At 39.1% G+C, this 21894-nt stretch overlaps 1 protein-coding gene across 12 annotated transcripts in view; it reads left to right on the top strand.

Moving 5' to 3' along the window:
* The window catches only part of CNTN4 (contactin 4), a 956080-nt gene that overhangs the window by 618854 nt on the left and 315332 nt on the right, over window positions 1-21894 (top strand). For all 12 annotated transcript variants that reach the window (XM_068558505.1, XM_068558506.1, XM_068558508.1 and 9 more), the window contains one exon: window positions 20803-20929. In XM_068558505.1, coding sequence (XP_068414606.1) covers window positions 20803-20929 — 127 coding nt within the window. The remainder of the gene's footprint in view (window positions 1-20802; window positions 20930-21894) is intronic.

The following is a 21894-nucleotide window of genomic DNA, read 5'->3' as shown; positions in this document are numbered from 1 at the left end:
TGCCTCTTGATTCCTTCCCACTGTCCCCCTCAATGTCTCATTTTAATGTTACATAATTTTATTTAGTTTCTTCTTTATATCTTTTAATGTTCACATCTTACTAGCTTTAAATAATACCTTTTGAACATAAAAGATGAGGAAATCTGTGTACTTCCACTACCTCCCACTTTTTCCCCCCTTTGCCAAATTTTGGTGGTTATAGAATTTGCATTGTCAGGTTTGTGACATTTCATTCTGTTGTGTATAATTTCTCATTTGTTTTAGTATTAACCCTACAATTATAAGGATTCAATATTCACCTCTAGTCCTTTTGTGGTATTTTCTCAAATTTTCTGTCATTTGGCTACTGGTATGGTTTCTTCAAGAAAGGCTTATGAAAAGTAGATTTCCTACATTATGCACATTTTAAAATATCTTTGTGTTGTTATTCAAATGACAGTTTGGGTATAAAATTCTGTGATCACACTTTTTTTTTTCTCTAAGGTGTTTATAAATTTCTTCAGTGTCTCACATTAAATGTTGCTTTAGAGAAGTCTAAAGCAGACTTTCTTTCTAAATGATTTGCTTCAGTGCTTAAAGGATCTTTTTTTTTTTTTTATGGTTATCTAGTGACTATACTGTACTTTGTTACATATCTGTATCTGTGTTCATTATCCTGGACCAATTGTTTCTGAGACATGTAATGCTTTTTACCTTTATATTTATTTACTTTAATTTTACTTATGAAGTGTTTTTTTTTTATTTACATCTTTGAATCATTTGGTTTGTTTCAGTGGTACAATTCTCTTCCATAAGGGTATGAACTAAGCACATGTTGAAACTGCTGTACTTCAGTAACCAAAAATCTTATTATTTTCATGGTTTTCCTTTTCAGTTCTTAACTCACTTCTGTTTCATTTTCTCATTGTTTTCCTTTCCATCTTCTTAGTCTATTATTATATTAACAATGCCTTTTCTCCTTTGTAGAATTTCTAATTTCATTTTTGTGTCCATGATGATTTTAACATACTCCACATCTTTGTGCTTGAGCTTATGTTCCTCTTCTTCTGATGTCACACCTTATTTCCCTGAGCTTTAGAATCTCTGCAACCAGTTTATCTTTTATAAGGTTATTGCTTTATTAAGATATTTAATATACGATAATACAGTTGATCACATTTCATCGGTTCTGTGACAGTGTATTTTGGGTTCATGTTCTTTTTTCTGCCATTTACTTTTGCTGTTCCATTTCTCCTTTTTTAATTCATTCAATATGTTCTGTGCTGTTTTCTTTTTTTCATTACCCATCTTTGAATAGGGTGAGTTCTTTATTAACCACTTAGTACTGTAAAAAGCCAGTACTGTATTCCATACAGCAAGGGTTCTTCTTTTGACTCAAGGTTTTATCTTTGTCATGTTTTTTTAGGTTTTAATTCTCTCTAGCCAACAGAGATCAACACCTATAGTGCTGCTCAAAATACAGTCATTTCTGCTGCCAAAACATAACTTTTGGCATATATATGTTTTCTGTGTGATTTCATGTTCATTCTCACCTTCCTCGTTTCTTGAGATTTTCTACAAAACCAGTTCCAGAATACCCTTGGTCTCAGTCCATAAAAACATCTTTTTATTCCAAACAAGTTACTGTTGGTTGGGCAACTTGCTTTGGAGAGCTGTACTCTATTGCTTTGTCTGAGATTATCAGGTTCTTTCAGGACCTTTCTGAATTCCTAGGTGACTCCAACAGATTTGGCAGCCCTCTGCTGCCTTCAACAACTCGGGTTTGAACTACACAGGTCCACTTATACTCCGATATTTTTCACTAGTGAATATTATAGTACTACAAGGTCTGTTATCAGTTGAACCCACGGTTGTGGAGGAATCAGTTACAGAGGGCCACCTATAAGTTATACATGGATTAACCTCCATGTTGTTCAAGAATCAACTGTATCATGTTCCATAGATTTCCATAGATGTTTCCTGTTTTTGTCTGGGATAGAGTTTTCACTTCCTTTTTACATGCTACTTGTTGCTTTGTGTGGTGATTTCCAACAAGAGAAGAATGAAGCACTGCCTTTGTGTGCCCAACTTGGAATTGGGTGTTTCTGAAGGAAGTGGTTACCAAAAAGAAATATAATAAAGGAAAAGAAATTGTGAAAATACATGCATAAATGGGTAAGTTACATATACAAATAAGTTACATATACAAAGGAAATTTTAAAACATGAGCCTGGGCTTCCCTGGTGGCGCAGTGGTTGGGAGTCCGCCTGCCAGTGCGGGGGACGCGGGTTCAGGCCCTGGTCTGGGAGGATCCCACATGCCGCGGAGCGGCTGGGCCCGTGAGCCACAATTGCTGAGCCTGCGCGTCTGGAGCCTGTGCTCCGCAACAAGAGAGGCCGCGATAGCGGGGGGCCCGCGCACCGCGATGAAGAGTGGCCCCCGCTTGCCACAACTGGAGAGAGCCCTCGCACAGAAGCGAAAACCCAACACAGCCATAAATAAAATAAATTAAAAAAAAAAACATGAGCCTATTTTATATCATATATTCTCATAATTTGGAAATTTCTTCACAGTATCATTATAATTTGAGTCAGTATAGAGTATGATGGAACATGGATTTTTAATATCAGGTAACCTTTCTTTAAATTCTACCTCACTACTTTAGCAAATTAATCTTCTTAAGGCTTTATGTAAAAAGGAAACATGAATAGAATTTCTCTCACAGCATTGTTTTAAGAATTAAGTGACATACTTTATGTAAAGTATATTGCATAGTCCCTGTCTTAGCTAGGATTACTTTAACAAAGTAAGTGGCTTAAATAACACAAATTTATTTTCTCACAATCCTGGATTCTGGGAATTTCAAGATGAAGGTACCAGCTGATTTAGTTTTGGTGAGGGCTCTCTTCCTAGCTTGCAGACAGCTGCCTTCTTGCTGTGTCCTCTCATGGCAGAGGGAGAACACAAACTCTGTGGTGTCTCCCCTTATAAGGGCACTAATTCAATCAGATCAGGGCTCTACTCTCATTTAACCTTGATTACTTTCTTATTCCAAGTACAGCCACACTGGGGGTTATGGCTTCATATGAATTTTGGGGGAAGGGGGGGGACGGGGAACACAGTTTAGTCCATAGCAGTCCTCCTTACATTTTTAATACATCAGTTACATCTAGTACACCAAATAGACATATCTTCTCTTAACATTGCTAAGTTTTAATTTTTCATTTGAGGTAGAACTCACAATTTTAATGATTTTAAACTACAAAATGTATGTTTTTTTATATATTCACAGTGTATGCAACTGTCACCACAATTCTCTTGGGTATTGCACAGAAAAGAAGTAACTTAGCAGGCCTGCCTGCTGTGTTAGAAAGGACGGCATAAAAGTTTAGCCCTTGACTAGCATCTGGGAACCCACATTTTCGTAGGTTTTGCCCTACCCTAACTGATAAGAATGCCTTACTGCTCCTGAACTGCTTACACAAGCAATATGTTTTATGCTGGATACCCACTTTCCTTCTGGGAATCTGGAAATTTGGTATGTGCCGAGCAGAGGCTGCCTACATGACCAGTGCCCCATAAAAACTGTCTGTGGACTGAATCTCACATGAATCTCCCTGATAGACAACATTTCACAGGTGTATTCAAAATGAATTGCTTTTGTGTGAGTCAACTTGGGAGAGGAATTTGGAAGCTTGCCCTGGGTTTCCTCTGGTCTTCACTCCGTGCACCTTTTCCCTTTGCTGATTTTGCTCCGTAACCTTTCACCCTGTGATGTAATGAATCCTGTCTGTGAGTCCTACTATGTGCTGAGTACTGTGAGTCCTCCTAGCAAATCATTGAATCTGGGGTGTCTTTGGAGACCTCTGACATAGGTATACACCTAGGAGTGGAATTTCTGGGTCACTTAATTTTTTGAGCAACTGCAAACTATTTTACATAGCAGCTACACCATTTTACATCCCCACCAGCAATATTTAAAGTTTCCAGTTTCTCTACATTTTTGTCAACGTTTGATTTTTTCTGTTTTTTTTTTTTTTTAAATATGTATAACACCTACTGGGTGTGAAATGGTACCTCATTTGATTTGTATTTCCCAAGTGTCCAGTGACGTTGAACATCTTTTTGTGTGCTTATCTGCCATTTGTATATCTTTTTTTGAGAGGTGTCCATTCACATCCTTTGCCTATTTTTTAAAATTGGGTTCTCTTGTCATTGTTAAGTTATAAGAGTTTTTATACATATTCTGAATAGCAGCCTCTTATCAAATATATGATTTGCAAATATTTTCTGATGTTCTATGGCCCATGATATTTTAAGTGCTTCATAAAGGTTGGCTATAATTATTATGTTTTAATAATGATACCTTCAAATCATCACTAGCCTTTCTTCAGTTTACCAAAATAGCCTCATTTATATTTTCGCCAAAAGCGTGTATTTTCATGGTTATTTTTTCTGACCCTGTAGCTTTTGCTGTATTGATAGCACACTGAATCCCCTATGTGTATTGGCCAAGTATTTCACACATTTCAGTAATTATCTGTGGAAGGCTTATAAATACCTCGGTTACACGCTGGAAATTTTGCCAAAAGTAAAAGCCTTTCAACTGTCAACTGCCAACTCCTGAATTATCTTTGAGGAAATGTTAACAATTCCTCAAATCCTACTTCAGGATGCATTTTGGGTCAAGATCCCGAATGTTTGGTAATGAATGGTTCCTCCTCATTTGAGGGCAGTTATTACCCAGACAAAATAGTTGTATTTCACTCAGTCTTTTTCATGAGATTAGCTTACACTTTAACCAGTGGTTCACTGTTGATTTCCCGAGGGTACAGAAGACTTAAACGAGAGTTGTACTTTTTGAAATATATTTTCTTGTTACTTTGTTACTAAAAGAGAACAAATTCTCTCTAATTATTGTTTCCCTACCACTTAAGACATTTTATTTTCACTTTTGCAACTTCTCAATCCTCTGAAATACTCTAGAGACTTAGCTATAGTTAATATTTTGCTATGAAGTTTGTAATATGAGCTAAACATTTTTACTTTGTGTCTTTAAAGTAAGCTTAGACACACACACGCACACACATGCACACACGAGCACATGCACACACATGTGTGTACACACACAATGTATGAAATGAAAGACCCAGATTGGATCAGGGATTTTAAACCTGAAATCCATAGATGGGCTTCAGGGAAGTCTGTCTGGTAACCCCCAAAATTTTATGTAAAAGTTTGTGTAGATATCAATTCCTCTCTACCTTCTTATCAATGTGTCTGTGACTCAGAAAATGATAAGAACCAGTTACTGGACTAGATGATGCCTTAGGCCTGTCCACAGCAGGTTTTTTTGTTTTGTGTTTTGTTTGTTTGTTTAATTAAGTTACTAAGCATCAACTTGTCAGTGGTGAATAGATGTTTAATGGACAAAGGGAGAAACCTTATCTGTCTTTGTTCATTATTGTATCTTCAGCATGTGGAACAGAGTAGATGCTCAGAAGAAACTCATCATATGAATGAGTGGATGAATGAGTGAATGGAAAGGAATTCTTCTATAGAGTGACCTCTATAGAAGGTCATTAGAAACAGACTTTATAAAGATAAGACTCTATTTTAAAAGCGAATGAAAAGTCAATTTTCATAGAAAATTCAAAAATTGACATTCTTTATTGAATAAGGCTTATCTAGGTCTCTCAAAAGATCTTCCAGAAGCAGCAAGTTCTGTTATAAATAGTACTTGACAAGCAATCAGGATATTTAGTTTTCCACCCTGGTTCTGTTACATACCACCTTATAATCATTGGCAAGTTGTTTCCTTCATTCACTAACTCATTCATTAGAGATGGTTTAGATATCAACAGCGTGTCAGGAAGAAAGACAAAGTCTGGGGAACTAAGACCACATTGACTGAAGTTCCTATCTTGAAAGAATTTACAGTCAATAGGCAAGTAAATAAAGTATCATCATAGTCTGGGTAGCTAAGTATCGGAGTGTACAGAATGTTTGGGGAGCAGAAGGAAAGGTGGTTTCATTGGTGGGGATGTTTTATTGCCTGCCAAAAAGAGAGATGTCTCCTAATTTTGTTCCACATCATACTTTGCTTTTTTTGATGTCATTGGGATAGAAATGCCATGACATCAAAAGATAGAAACCAATCAAAGGGATTTATATTTCTTTTATTCCCTTTTAAACAGGGACATTGCCCGTATTCTTTTCAGCCCTTTCTGAAGATGACCTTCTTTGATTTAGACAAGTATTCTAAGCCTGAATGTTGGATCATTCATTCAGAAACCTGGGGGAAGATTAAAGATGGGTTGTGTGCAGCTCATACTTGAGTGTTTATCGAACCATCCAGACTACTAATTTGGTCGGGCAGGGGGATAAGAGGAGCAATATGTGCTGACCCACTTTATTACTTTCCTTGAGGTAAAAAAAAATGTGTGTCCTTGGCGATTTACATTCAGAAAATTGTTATTGCATCTGGACTGCTGAGGACAGGGTTCATTCTCTCCCTTGTATTTCCAATACTCCCCTCCCCGAATCAGAGACTTGAAACAGGGAATTTGTAGACATTTTGTGTTTCCTTCCTTATGGAGGACTCATTAGGTGCCAGACACTGTTCTTAGCACTTTAAAAATATTAAGACACTCAACACTCACAGGTAACCCTATAACATATGCGCTACTGTTTCACAAATGAGGAAGCAGAGGCGCAGAATCTAAGCAACTGTTCAATGTTACCCACAGGTAGAGCTGAGATTTAATCCTGGCAGTATTGTCTGAAGCTCATGCTTTTAATTCCTGTACTGTAAGTAACGTACAGATCTTGGCATGTTCTACATAAGAAAATTGGTCAAGAATTACAGTTTCCTAATTCCATTTGCATCCCTTGAGAGAGAAAAAGAAACATCGTGGTAGTACCAGGGTCCCTCAAGTGGATTTTTTGTGTGTCTTACCTTGTCTGTGTGTAGACTGAGGATATAGCAATAATACCTGCTTTCACTTACACAGTGTAGGTTGGAGAACTGCCAGAAATATGGCGGAGGGAAGCCCTGATAGGTGGTATAGCCGCTACCTCTCCTCCTTGTCTCCTGTTCCTGCTCGCTCTGCTCCTGCGCTCCACGTACACTGGGGGGGTGTGTATATATATGTGTGTGGAGGGGTGGAGAGCAGGGAACCGGGGGGTGTGGAGAGAGAAAGTGGGAAGGTGTTTATTACTCTAAGTACCTTCCCACTGCCCCAGGAGTTTTGCAGTCACTGCATTCTTTGCCTGCAGTGTTTATCTCCCAGGTACCCTCCTGGTTTGTTTCCTCACTTCCTTTCAAGCCTTACATCAGATATCATCTTCTCATAAAGGACTTCACTGGCAACCCTACTTAAAATTGCAGTACCCGACCTGGACTTTGTGCCCCTTCTTTTTACTTCCTGGCAGTAATCAGCTTTCAACACACTGTATAAATTACTTAGGGTCTGCCTCCCCAATCTAGAGCGTGAGCTCTCTTAGGGCAGTGTGTTGATTTACATCCCTGTCTATCCTCAGTGTGTTGAATATGGTCTAGCACATAGTGGGGAATCATTAAATACTTGTTGAATGAATGAAAGATGATAATCCAGTATCCCCTGGTTAGTTGCTGTATTGCTTAAGCTAACAGGTATTTTTGTTATAGAGAAGGTCGTGGTCACCCACCTCCTCTCTGGTTGCAGGTCTATGGGAAGGAATTTGAGCATCAGTTGTCAGTGAAATAAAGCAGACAGGTGGATGACTTATTCAGAGCGCGCAACAACTTAATGGACGTGCTTTTTACATTGTCTTTGGAAAGCGAAGGAAACGTTTTTCACCCCCTTTTGATAAGCCTGTGAATTCAAGTCAATGGAATTTTTTTACTGCCATTTATCCCTTTACAGAAGGAGTTTTTGCTTTGTGTTTGCCCAAATCAGCATGCATGCCACTTTACCTTAAGACGGAATGACATAGAAAAGGCAGAATGGCCAATAATTAGATGCACATTTTATGCTTGTCGTTTTGAAAGGTTATGAATCCCCTCTTTTACAAAGTTTTCTATAGAGGATACTTTAGGACAAAATATCTTTTCTGTACATCAATATGCTGGTAATTCCCCAAAAGAACAACTTTGTAATTTGAAAGAATTAGTAACAAGTATAGCATATGATGAATACATTTATTCTTTCTGTTCTCTATTGAAAAGAAATTGGCTTTCACTTATTTTCTCCTGAACTGAAGTTTCAAGACATGAATATTGACAAAATAGATTATCTCCTTCCCTAAGGGATGACTTTGTCATTTTTCTCCACTATATTTCTAGGTAAAAGTGGACTAATTCTACTGTTATCCAAACAGTAAACTGGAGGGAACCTATGGTACTACAATAAAAATTCCACTAGTAATCAGAGAATCAGGATTCTGGTTCGAGCTCCATCACTGAGTATCTGTGTGCCCACTTAACCTCTGAAAACCTTTGTTTCCTTGCCTCGAAAAAGGAGTTGGATTAAAAATCTGAAACCACTCACATTTAATGATACCATTCTTACTCAACATATCAGAATCTCCTTTGCTATTTGTTGGGGGTAACATACAGAGGGCAGTTGCCACTGTATGTCAGAGCGCCGCTGAGTACTGGGCTCTAAGAAGAAGAAACCAGGTTCAGATCCCTGTTTTGACACCCATTGTAAGGGTGGGTTATCTCCAGGCCTCTGTCTCTCCGTCAGCAAGTGAGGAGGAGGAGCATGGGACCTGTCTGTAGGGTTGTTGTAGCGTGAGACGAGGCCTACTTAGTATTTTTATTCAGCACAGAGCCTGGCCTTATTATGATGGAGAGTTGTTATTTTCATTATTCTGCGTGTCTCTAAATAGGAGGCACACGTGTTACCTTTTGAGGAAGGGAAAGTAGAAGTTGACTTGTGATTTCCTAAGCATCTTTTTACCAAAGCGGAGCACATCTTTGCCTAAATTGAGTGGTTGTGGTTGTGTTTATCCTTCTCTAGCAGGACTTCTGGATTCAGTCAGTGAGGGAGGTAAAACCTAAGTCTGATTTGGGTTTCCTTACCAACTTTCAATTAAAATACCCATGTCCCACCAGGAAGGCTCATGCCTGGAGCCCACTGCCTGCCATGAACTAAATCTTAATTTTTTTCTCCTCCCCAACTTCATCAGGGACACAATGACAGCCTTGTTTCCTAAGCAACGATATGCAAAATCACTAAAGTACCTACACACCAGAAAGAGAAGCATATGAAATTCAGCTTTAGTGGATCTTTCCTTTTGAAATATGTTGTTAGACTTTTGCTTGAACAGCTCTCAGATTGCTCCCTTTCACGCTTCCCGGTGTATGTACGTGTGTGTGTATATATACACTGACGCATTCACTATGTGCCAAATTGAAAACCTGAAACATTTAAGGAAAGACAGACATGGGGTACCTCAGCTGCTGAAGAGACAGGTGCAAAGGTTCATTAATATTCCTTGAAAAGCCACGGTGCATGTAACATGAAAGTACTGCCTGCAGGCGTTCCGTGTTCAGGCATCTTAATGTCAGGGAAGGCAGTGGGGAACTTAGGGTGTCATTGAGGAGATAATAACACCAGCAGTTCACCCCAGAAGGGCTTAAAGCAGATGGTCTCCAAGAAAGTGTGAAATTATGACTGAGGGCAGAAAAGACAACCTCAACCCTTCGGCTGTAGTTTTTTTCATTGAGAAGGAGGGTACTTTGGCTGTGGGAGGCTTGGAGAGAGAGCTGGGGAAAGTGCAGAAGCTTGGACAAATCTGGATGATAATATTCTTAATACATGATAAGGAAAGCATCAGGAGCCAAAGCAGGTCTGGTACAATCACTGACACCTCCTATTGCACTGAAGAATTTATTCCTGTTAGCATGTAGGTTGGGAGATCCTCCACTCACCCAGGGCATAAGAGAGAGGCATTTCCAGCGTTTGATTTGAGAGCTATACAAATGAAAGAGCTCTCTTTTGTTGGTTACCAGTTGTAGCAGCCACCTGGTGCTTGAAACAGTCTGCTAGGGTTGCTGGTGTGCCCCCAAATTTTCTTTCTTAAATGGTGGCTCATGATTGTAGAACACGTGCATGTGAACAACCTGACATGCAGGATTCAGATGCATATACCTGTGCCCCACCTCCAAATCTATCTAATCAGAATTTGGGGAGAAGAATGTAGTTCTGTATTAATTTTTAAGTGTCCCAGGAGCGTCTTTTTGCACACAAAGAATATAAAGCACATTAGGAGTATTACCACTGTTTTAGGTTAATGATCTTCTGAAAAGGCTCCCATTAAAGTGTATGAATTTCAGCTGGAAGCTAAGACTTTGGGGAATGATTAACATATAGTTATATATATATTTTTTCCAATAAGAAATAGTGTCCTGTGATGGGGAAGGGCATGGGAAAGGCATATTTTGTTGAGGCTCACCATACATATCCAGAAATCAGAAGAGGCGCAGTTCAAAGGAGGCAACTTCTAGGGTGCTGTTGATCATAGGACTGACCAGGTGAAGGTGGAGGCATAAAAATGAACTTTAGGTCCACAGAGAGAAAATCTTTGCCTGCCACATTGCCGACAGCCTATTTGTGTGTATTTTTACGTACAAGTGCATGTAGACAATTGTCAAAAGGAAATAGAAGAGAAAGAAGACCAATAACATGAATTAAACCCATGAATAAACTGATATGTACTTTCTATGAATACAGTTTCAATTAGGGGTCATTTAGCTGCAGCTGATAAAACAACTCAGATTGGCTTAAATAAAGGCAGTCGTTTGCTCACATATCTGGGCATCTTAGGAATAAATCTTGCTTTGGACAGAACTGGCTCCAAATCTCGATATCATCAAAGCTCAGTCGGCCTCCATCCTTCGGTTTTGTTTTAGCTTCATTCTTGTTTTTTTGGCGTCATTCATTTTTTTTAGGCTGTCTATGTGGGGACCTTTGGAAGCTCCATGCTTCTTGCCACCAAGCAGTTCTAGGCTCTAAAAGGGATTTTTGCCCTAGTAGTTTCATGAAAACCTCTGGAATAGCATTATTAGCCAAACTTACATCTTACGCATGGGAACCATAATTTAGTCAGGGAAATGGAATATTAACTGGCCAGGCCTGGGTTACCTCCTCCTGACTTGGACAGAGGATTTTAGTCTATCCAGACCACCTAGTTTGAGAAAGTAGTTCACCAAAGAAAGGGTGGAGTGCTCTTACCTTAGGGAGGAGAGATGGATTCTGAGCAGGCAAAAGCCATAGATTTTCACTATATACTCATGTCACTAGGGAGGCAACAGTAAGTGAATTAGCGACCCAGATATACCAGATATTTAGACTTCTTTAGCCAAAACCCATCAGTTATATACATATGTGTTTTATATTCTTATTTGTTCTCATGAGTCAGTAGTAATATATTTGAATATAAATTAAAGAGTTAGCTATAGTGGAGCACAGAGGTTTTTAGGACAATAAACTGTGTGATAGAGTAATAGTGCATACATCTTATTTCGATACCTTTGCCAAAATCCATAGAATTATACAACACAAAGAGTGGACCCTATTGTACACTATGAACTTTAGTTAATAATAATGTATCAGTTGGCTCATTTGTTACAACACATGTGCCACACTAAAGCAAGATTTTTTTTTTTTAACATCTTTATTGGAGTATAATTGCTTTACAGTGGTGTGTTAGTTTCTGCTGAATAACAAAGTGAATCAGCTACATGTATACATATATCCCCATATCCCCTCCCTCTTGCGCCTCCCTCTCAGATGTTAATAATAGGAGAAACTGTGAGCAGGGGAGAAAGGATATATGAGAACATGTACTTTCTGCTCAATTTGTTCTAAAAATAAAGTCTATTAATTAAAAATATAAAGTTAAGTTAGCTCTACTTATCTGTCTGTCAGTCCTTCTAGAATAAACACTCCATGAGGGCAGGATGGTTGCCATGAGGGCAGGATGGTGTCTTCTTTGCACACTGTATGTCCTCTGTATGTAACATTGGAAATGACATATAGTAGTATATAGGCCCGCAAATGCTGATCAGAAACTGGGTCAAAATGTTTGATAATTAAGAATCCTTCTGATTTTAGAAAAGAAATATGGTGCACAAAACATGCCCAGTATTATGTAATATCCCCAGCTGAGTCTGGGTCAGCACTCCATAATCAAACACATTTATAATTCTGTAGCAAAAAAATGTGAATATTCATGCTAAGCTATATATAGCCTCACATCAGCTCAGGTCAGTTTTTGCCTCCAGTTGAGCTGCACAATATTTGCATTTGTTGAAGTCATCTTTCTTTTCATACCTGAGGCTTGACATCAGAATCACCCAATTACTTTTTTTTTAATTGAAGTGTAGTTGATTTACAATGTTGTGCCCATCTCTGCTGTACAGCAGTGACTCACTTTTACACATATATACGTTCCTTTTTTAATATTCTTTTCCATTATGGTTTATCCCAGGAGATTGGATATAGTGCCCTGTGCTATACTGTAGGACCTTGTTGCTTATCCATTCTAAACGTAATAGTTTGTATCTACCAACCCCAAATTCCCAGTTTTTTTTTTTTTTTTTTAAAGGAGTAATGAATCCATTGCCCCTGAAATGGGTCAGAGTTTGAGGTCAAGGTCAGAGTAGGATGTGTTGACACAGCTCCCCTTGCCGTTCTTTTCCACTCCTACAGACCATTCCTCTAGCAACATAGAATTTCTCTAAGCAGAGACCACTTTTATCTCCTCATGCTTTCCCACCTCCCATCATTTCTAAGCTCTGGCATTACGTACGACTAGGTCCTCATTATGTGTGACATGATGTGTGATAGCAGTGGCATCATTTTGTTAACCAGAGGACAAAGAAAGAGTAGAAGAGTTCACCTCTCGTTTGGATTTTCTTTCACTTTCTGCCTTCAAAACATATACCATCTGTCAGTAGACTTCTCTGTTGCTTGCTGTTTAAAATGCTCATTTGAGGGAGTTAAAATAAGGAAGGTGGGGGCTTCCCTGGTGGCACAGTGGTTAAGAATCCTCCTGCCAATGCAGGGGATATGGGTTCGAGCCCTGGTCCGGGAAGATCCCACATGCCGCGGAGCAACTAAGCCCGTGCACCACAACTACTGAGCCTGCGCTCTAGAGCCCGCATGCCACAACTACTGAAGCCTGCGTGCCTAGAGCCCGTGCTCTGCAACAAGAGAAGCCACTGCAATGGGAAGCCCACGCACCACAACGAAGGGTAGCCCCCGCTCGCCACAACTAGAGAAAGCCCGCGTGCAGCAGTGAAGACCCAATGCAGCCAAAAAAAATAAAATAAAGATATCTTTAAAAAAAAAAAAATAAGGATGGTGGAAGCAAGAACGAATGAAAGAAATGTGTTATCCTTTAAGTAGGAATGTCTGTCTCCTCTAGTATCTGTTTTGCCTCTGCTCCAGTCAACTGAACAATCAAACAGAACCAAATGGAATAATTATTCAATAAAAATGCTGTGTGTAGGCAAATTTCACACATAAGCCCTTGTGTGGGGCCTTTGAACATCCCCTGCTATTTATTTTATAAAGACGAACAACAGTAAATCGTATTTGTAATGATCGTTTGACAGCTGTCCAGTCATTTCTACGATCAGTAGATTCAATTTTATTCAATTTTAAAGGAATTCTCACACTCGGGAAAATCACTGTTACAGTATTTCATTTGTTTCTGAATTTCCTTAGGTTATTGCCCATACGTTTTGTGAGTAATTTGGATCCACGGAGATGCTGCTGACCTTACAGTTTTTTAGCCAAAACGAATTTCCATGATCATTAGAAAAGCTGGAGGAGAGGGCTCACAGCCAGCCAGATACACTGGGCCCTGTGTGTGCCCTTCTTGCAACATTTGGTTCTCCCCATTGGGCTTCCCCCTTGAAAAAGCGAAATATGACCATGACGCTGGAGCACACCCAACAAACCAGCTTAGCGGGACTACCCGTTCCTTGTCCCCCGTGGCATGGCTTTGCTCTGCAATCCAGTAAGGCAGCGTTGTTCTCCCTGATGACACACACAGACACACGCACACACCCGCGAACACACACACAGCATTTACTCTCTGGATTGGTCAAGGGCTCTGCAGGATGCAGAGTAAAAGACACAACACGGCAAAGCCACTGTCGTTCGCGTCAGGATGCTTCTGTGTGTGCCAAATGCAACAGTCCACCTGCCCTCCAGATGTGACCCACATAAAACTCTCATCTAAACCCATGGGCTCGTGTTCTGAGCTTATATTTCAAGCCCTTGTTGTTCTGCATTAGGTCTCCTAGAGTTTGCTTCCCGAAATGAGATCGTTGCCATTTCTGCCCAAGACCAGGTGTTTAATCAAACAACCTATTTGATGGTGTAGGAAAATTGACTGTATATCATAGTCCTAGACTCTTGGCTGCTCTGGCAGTACTGTCTACCTGCCATGAGGATGAAGGGCCTAAACCACCCTCAGGTATAACGCCTGGGAGCTCTACAGCAATTACAAGTAGAATTGAATCCGATATTTTTAGTTTTCTAGGATGAAATCACAGTACTACATTTTTGTCCTTTCCCAGCAGAGTTGTGTCACTGAGTTTGCAACAGATGAAAAATATTTCCAGCGGAAGAGAAGCGCGTTGACCAAAGGGCTATGCTTGCAAAACACGACCTTTTACCCCATCCCACATGGTAGCTATGGAGTAATCTAGCACACAGAACAAAACTCTGCAGGGTTGTTTTTCTTCATTGGTGTCCTTAATTGGTCTAGGGCTGAAAGTTACCTGTGCTCAATTCGTAATTGAAAGTACTAGTTTTCCAGCTGCAGAATGCACAGTAATGAACAGAGGTGCTGGGTCGGTCTGGCAGGAGCTCAGAAATCTGCCTTTTATCAAGCACCCCCAGGTAAGGGGGTATTGGTGCATGAGGTTACTAGACCACACTTTGAGGAATAATTATTTTGGAGATAGCTTGACTATTTTTTTTTTATTAAGTTATCTTCTACGAAATATTTACCCTGATTTCATCCCTGCTGTCTAATATGGCTCAGCCCCTTAATGACTTTCCTTCCCATGTCAGTTACCTTTTAGGACTGTTCAGAGATCCCTATTAAAAAAAAAAATCTATATTTAGCATCAGTGGATTTTTCTAAGCTCTACCTCCCCTCTCACTTGCTCCTTTATGCATGTTTTCTTTTGCTGACCTTTCACTTGGAATCCAGAGTTTGCTCTACTCTTATTCCCCGGGACCTGATACTCAGGCCTCTGTCTTGCTTCCCTGAGTCTACTATCACCTGAGATTCAGTCTTATTTTTCTCTGGTCAGTCTCAGTAAACTTCATGCTGGCCCGATCCATTCCCGTTCCTTAGCCCAGTCTGGCTTCTGGTAGCCTAACTGAGCAGCATCCTGCTTGCCTGGGAGAGAACTTTGGGGACATGCAGAAATGGGCCAAGTTAATTCAAAGAATAAAATAGAGAGTGAAATCAATGATGTCCCAAAGCTGCAGATAAAATGTGACATCTAGGGCTTCCCTGGTGGCGCAGTGGTTGAGAATCTGCCTGCCAATGCAGGGGACACGGGTTCGAGCCCTGGTCTGGGAAGATCCCACATGCCGCGGAGCAACTAGGCCCATGAGCCACAAGTACTGAGCCTGCGTGTTTGGAGCCTGTGCTCCGCAACAAGAGAGGCCGCGACAGTGAGAGGCCCGCGCACCGCGATGAAGAGTGGCCCCCACTCGCCGCAACTAGAGAAAGCCCACGCGCAGAGACGAAGACCCAACACAGCCATAAATAAATAAATAAATAACCCCCCCCCCAAAAAAAAAAGTTAAAAAAAAAAATGTGACATCTAGCTATCACTTATTTTATCTGCAGCTTTGGGACATCAGTGATTTCACTCACATCTAGTGGTAGAATGTTGTTTTATTACTGTTTTTCTTAGAGTATTATTTTATTCTTAGGTAAAAATCATTTTTCTTTCTATTACAGATGCAGTACAGTTTTAGTCTGTGACCTGGGAAAATACATTTAGGAATAAATAATCTCTTCTAATCTAAAATTCTGTGATTCTCTGCATCTCTTTCAATAATCTAAAATTTTGAAGAGTAGCCCTGGCACTACATTTTATTTCTGGGCTGCTTGCAGGAGGACACAGGAAGAAGTTGGCTGACAAACATTGGTTTTATCTCTCCCCAGAATAGATTCTAAAAAGAAAAGAATCAAATGGGAAAAGGAGTTTGAGAATTGCTGGTTGAGAGCAATGTTTTTCAGTAACTTTTAATATTTAAATTAAAAGTTATTTAACTTTTTATTAACTTTTAAATTTAATATTTAAATTAAATTTATTTAAATTAATATTTGAGCAAAAGGGGAGAAAGGTTTAGAGTAGCCTGATCTTTAACCTAAATAAGTTTCTGGTCATGAAATCTCTACGCTTTTCTGAAGATCCAAACATTCCCCACTCTTCGTTGAAGCATGAAAGCAGGGTTTCTTTAACATAGATCTTCTCTCTTCTCTTTAAAACTATCCCTGAATAAAAATTGGAGAGTTTCTGTGGGATAGAGTTTAGGGATCATGGGTGGTGGGGCTGGAGGTAACCTAGCGACCGATTGGCAGTTAGTTGTCAAGGAGGGGAGAACCCAGAAAATCAGGATGTACCAGTATCGGCATTCGCACTAAATCCCCCAAGCTGGGGCTGAGATCAGTGGTCTGGAGTCTATGAGATTATATCTGGGTTTCTGACCACCTGGCTGCTTCCCGCATCCTTCTTCTTAACCATGATCTTTGAGACTTCCCGGAAGCATGAAAGATCCTTGCCTTCTCCTTTCCTGAGAGATCCCTAAAAACAATGTGAGCCCATTCCCCTAACTTCTCCAAGGCAGGGGAGCACCACCGAGACTTTTCACCCTATTGGTAATCCCAAAGTAAAAACATCAATCTGAACAGCCTGTCATTTAAATAAGATGAGATTCATTACATATAAATAAAGGGTGGTTATAGCAGGAATGTTGTGTGTATCAAGTGAGGATGAGATTTTACTACAGGGAAGTGGACTAGTGCGTCTCCCTGAGGATGCCTGTTCTTTGTCAACGTGGTGCAGCCCTGGGGGTTCTCACAATTAGCTTCTTGAGTTCAGCGATGAGTGTTCTAAGGGCTACTTTATACAGCTTGAGTCCCAGACTTTGACAGGTCCATCCATTTTCTTTGTGTGGGTTAGTTTTATAGTTTCCTGTTCCTGGCTTCCTAACCTCTCAACTGTTAGTCCAAACATGTGCTAAAATTCCTTCTCTAAATGTTTTCAAACAAGAGTTTGTTGGTTAAACTTTGCTTAAGAGAGAAAGTCTAAGGGTGGGTCTAAAGCCAGCGTTGGTTGATGTTCTGCTCTTAGGAAATGGAGAGCTAGGATCAGAAGGGTCTGTGTTAGTACTTCTCAAATTTCAGTGTACAAAAGAATCCCTCAGAGAACCAGGTTAAAAGGCAGATTCATGGATCCCAGATTTTTCTGGTGTAGTCAGTCTGGACTGGGGTTTAAAAAAATAAGCATGCCATAATTACAATGCAGGTGGTCCACAGACCAACATTGAGGTGTATTGGCTTATTAATCCTTTCCTCTGTTGCTTTCTGAGATGCTCCTTTACCTCACAGGCTGAAAAATCACGGCCACTCCACTAGTTACATAGGACAACTTACTGAGATAAAGGAAAGGGTGAAGTTAATCTTCTCAGCTTTGAAAATAGCACATGCAAAGTGTTTTGTGCATACCTTCAAACCACTTGAAAGTCACTTTGTGGCTCCTACACACGGATAGAACAAACTTAGTGGTGCCTTGCTCCATGTTGCATTTGAGAATGTCACTCTCAGGGCTGTTTAACCCAGGCACCTCCAGGTTTGGGGGAAATAAAGCAACTCTTTAACTCATTTTTCTTAAAATATTGGTAACCCTGGTCTTAAAGGTATTAAAGTTCAGATATCTGTTTTCTACACCTGGATAGCAACTTTCTAAAATCTCTCCCTCCATCTTTGTGAAACCAAATAGTTCATGCTTGAAAGGCTGTGGATTTCCTTAGATGAGAACTGAAGTGCTGGTCCCTTTATGCTAATGTTAATTTCTAGGCAGTGAGCTTGGTTAACCAAGAGAAGATAAAAACTTTAGATGAAATGTGTCATTTATAGCAAATGCAAAAGCATCATTATTATCAATTCTTGTTACAAAATACACAGAAAAAATATCCTTTTTGTTATTTAAATATGGCATGGATACATTGAGAAATAGTACAGATGTTAATCCAAAGTCTCTCAGCTGCATCCTGGATAATCATTATTATGTTTTATTCTTATTTGGAATTACTAGTAATAGACTGTGTATTTCTGTATGAAATTCAAATCAGGGAACACCAATGAACTGAGATGATTGATATTATATATATACACACATAATTTTGAAATTGAGACAACAATAGAAATATATTTCTCTCTTAAAGAAAAATCTACCAAACTTGCTGCTGTGTTAGTGATCTTGATGAGTAATGTTTGTTACTTAACTAAATATGCTAAAAATTCACCTAATTCTTCAAGACTGAATTGAGCTAACTGTTGACCAGTATCTAAATTTGTTTTGAAAATAACTGTCATTGAAAATCTGAATTGTAAATACGCAGATTTTGAAATATCTAGCTTTAGACGACCAGTGTTTAAAAAAATACTTTTGTGTACTTTTACTCCATGCTTTTATTCTGTGTTGTTTGGTAAATCCTGTTTTCTTTGTTTAACTCTCTCATTAGCCTGAGATTGTATACATGGACTGAGGAGAGAGGGTGGTGGTGGTAATATAATTCATAACACTTTTGAATGTAAATATCATGTGTATGTGCATGTGCGTTTATGGGAAAGTTTTCATGGCTTCTTTTTCACCCTTAACCAATGTAGAACCACTGAGTGAGTCCAACGCTGTTATTTTATAGATGAGAAGATTGGGGCATAGAGAGACTAGGTGATTCTCCATAGGTCATGGAGTTTGTAGCTGACAGAAGGCATTGAATCTCAGTTCCTAGTCTTTCTGAACCCATATCCTGCTTATTCTCTCAACAAGGTCACTGGCTGTCCCCATTCCTCTAAACTTCTGTTTGATTTTCTTGTGTCCTTAATTTTTCTTCTTTCCCAACCTCAACTTGCGGAGTTTTTAAAGCCCGGATTAAAAACCTTAAAAGAAATTACTTTACCATGTTTCACCTAGATCCCCAAATCGGCTTTCTTCTTTTTCCTCAGTCCTGATACACCTGAATGAGTTCAGTCTCATCCTATCACCTATCAACAAAAAGCCGGTTATGAAGGTTTTCCAGGATAGCAGTCAAAATTCACAGCCATCAAAATAATCACATATAAGGGGAAAATGGATTGTCCAGCTACAGGGCGCTACTCAGTATCACTTTACATCATAGACACTGGCCCTCTGTCTCAAAATTTGTTAGGCAGTGCCTAAATCAGCTGACTGAATACATTAAAAAGTGAAAAAAAAAACACCTCAAATAGAACAAATCCTTATTGACCATCTTTGATGTATAAGCTACTGTAGTTAGTACTACAAGACATGCAAAAATGGAGGCAAAGGGCTTTTTTGTTTCTTGTTAAGATCCCTGAAATTTTGTAAACACTTGGAACACACCTAGCACTTGGTAGGTTCTCAATAAATATACGTTGAATAAATTTACGAAAAAAAAAAAAAAAATGGGTAAGATACAGTCATGCTTTCGAGCTTACAGTCCAAAGAAGGGGAAAGAAAGGCACAAATGCATTTAATAGAAAAAGATGTGTCCACAGAGAAATATGGATATAATTTATGAATCATGTGGTTAAAGGAAGACCTGAGGGTCTAGAAAAGCCTTCTAGGAAAAAAGGGACTAGATTGTAAAGAATGAAAACCACCTTCATGGTATGGGTGGTGAGGTGCCTTTTGACCAGTATTTATTCTGTGTTTACTATAGAAGCATGTGTACTCTACACTGCTACTTCAAATCTAGTTTGTGGATTATTCCATTCTTTGAGCTTTGTTGCTGCTCCATCACAAAATAAGTTTTATGCATTTAGTTTCTGTTACTGAGAGAAAGAATTTAGAAACTCATACCTCTTTGAACTTGGTATAGACCAGTCTGGGTATTACTGAACTCATGAGCTTAGTCAGTCCCAGCTATGTGATACTTAACACAAGTATCCGTCTATGGGTCCATAACAGGTTGAAAAAATCAAACTGTTAATTTACCACACATAATTTGAGAATCATGAACTCTAGGTTATTCTTTATTTACCTACATATCCAATTTAAGAAAGTTTTGTACATATTTTAGCAGTACACTGCTGCTTCTCCTTAGTAATGTATTTACGAAATCATCATTGCTTGCTTCCAACTATAGTATCCCATTACAGAGCAGAGACGTTCTAACTTTGTGACATTAGACAGTCTTCCAGGATGACAGCAGCACAAAAGGCATGTAGGAGGCACAAAATGTGAACAAAGTAAAAGGCTGGGCTAAAGACAGGTGGAACAATAAGAAGTGGAGGAGAGAAAAGGGAATGCCAAGCCATTCGGTATCTGGAAGTTGTTGGTAAAAATAAGTCATCAGTATGAAATAGGAGAGTCCATATCTCCACTTCATAATTCCAAAGATTATTCTTCAGTGGGAAATTTCATGCAGAGGCGGGAACAAATCTGTTGTGTATTACTATTTTTTTTGTTAGTCTGCCTCTTTTGTTTTCATTTTGTTGTTATTTCCTGTCATTGTCCCTATTTGGAAGATGTTCATTTTTGGACATTTTCTCTTCTGATTTCAGATGACTACACACTGCATGGCCCAATTTTCATTCAAGAACCAAGTCATGTAATGTTCCCTTTGGACTCTGAGGAGAAAAAAGTGAAGCTCAGTTGTGAAGTTAAAGGGAATCCAAAACCTCATATCAGGTTTGTTGACTTAAAAGCATGTGTTCTCACTCATATACTTTCTATTATTAAAATCGACAAATACTTATGGAGTGCTGATTACATAAAGAGCTTTTAGATTGGCATCATTGGATATCCTGAGATGCTAAAGAGATGCTCGTGTTCATGAAAAGTTTAGTACCCAGCTTCTGTTTCTGGCAGTACCAGGAATTAAATATCCTGATTGACCATCTCACTGAAAGCCTTAACATTACTTAACAACATACTTTTTTAAAACACCTTTTTAAAAATGCATCAATAAACTGGCAGGAAAGAAAGAAATATTTAGTAAGTGGGTTTTGAACCCAGAGAAGAAAACGGAACACTGAAAGCAATTTTCACCTTGAAGAACTATGTGAACTGCAGCTTTGGATTTTGCAGTTTCACAGGGGACTAGGGTCACAAGACAAAGCCTTGACTCAACCAGAAGGAGAGTCTAACATGAGAACACCTTCCATAATAGACCTGGGACCCAAGGGCTACATTCTTACTGTGAATGTAATAAGAAGTAACCTTGCCTCCCAAAGGACTGAAAAGCAAAAGTAATTGCCTGTTTCAAACCTTGGTGTTAAGTGGTTTTAATAACAGATGAGACACAGCTGAAAGGAGAATTAGTAAAGTGCAAGATATATCTGAAGAAATCCTCTAAGAGCAGCAGAAATGGATAAAGAGGTGTTCCTCTTTATCCAAATATGAGAGAGAGAGACAGAGAAAAAGGAGATTAAGAGAAAACGTTTACACATATCTAATCAGAGTTCCATAAGGAAAGGGAAAAAAAATGAGGCAGAGGCAATATTTAAAGAGGAGGCTAAGAATTTCCCAAAGCTAATTAAACATTCAAAGCTACAGATTAAGTAAGGCCAGTGAATTTCAAGCAGTGCAAATAAAAATAAAGCCCTGTCTAGAATTAACCATGGAGAAACAGCAAAACACCAACCCTAAGAAAT

Source organism: Eschrichtius robustus, chromosome 12 (assembly GCF_028021215.1).
Source record: "Eschrichtius robustus isolate mEscRob2 chromosome 12, mEscRob2.pri, whole genome shotgun sequence".
Classification (NCBI taxonomy): domain Eukaryota; kingdom Metazoa; phylum Chordata; class Mammalia; order Artiodactyla; family Eschrichtiidae; genus Eschrichtius; species Eschrichtius robustus.
This window is presented reverse-complemented; position numbering and strand designations above follow the sequence as displayed.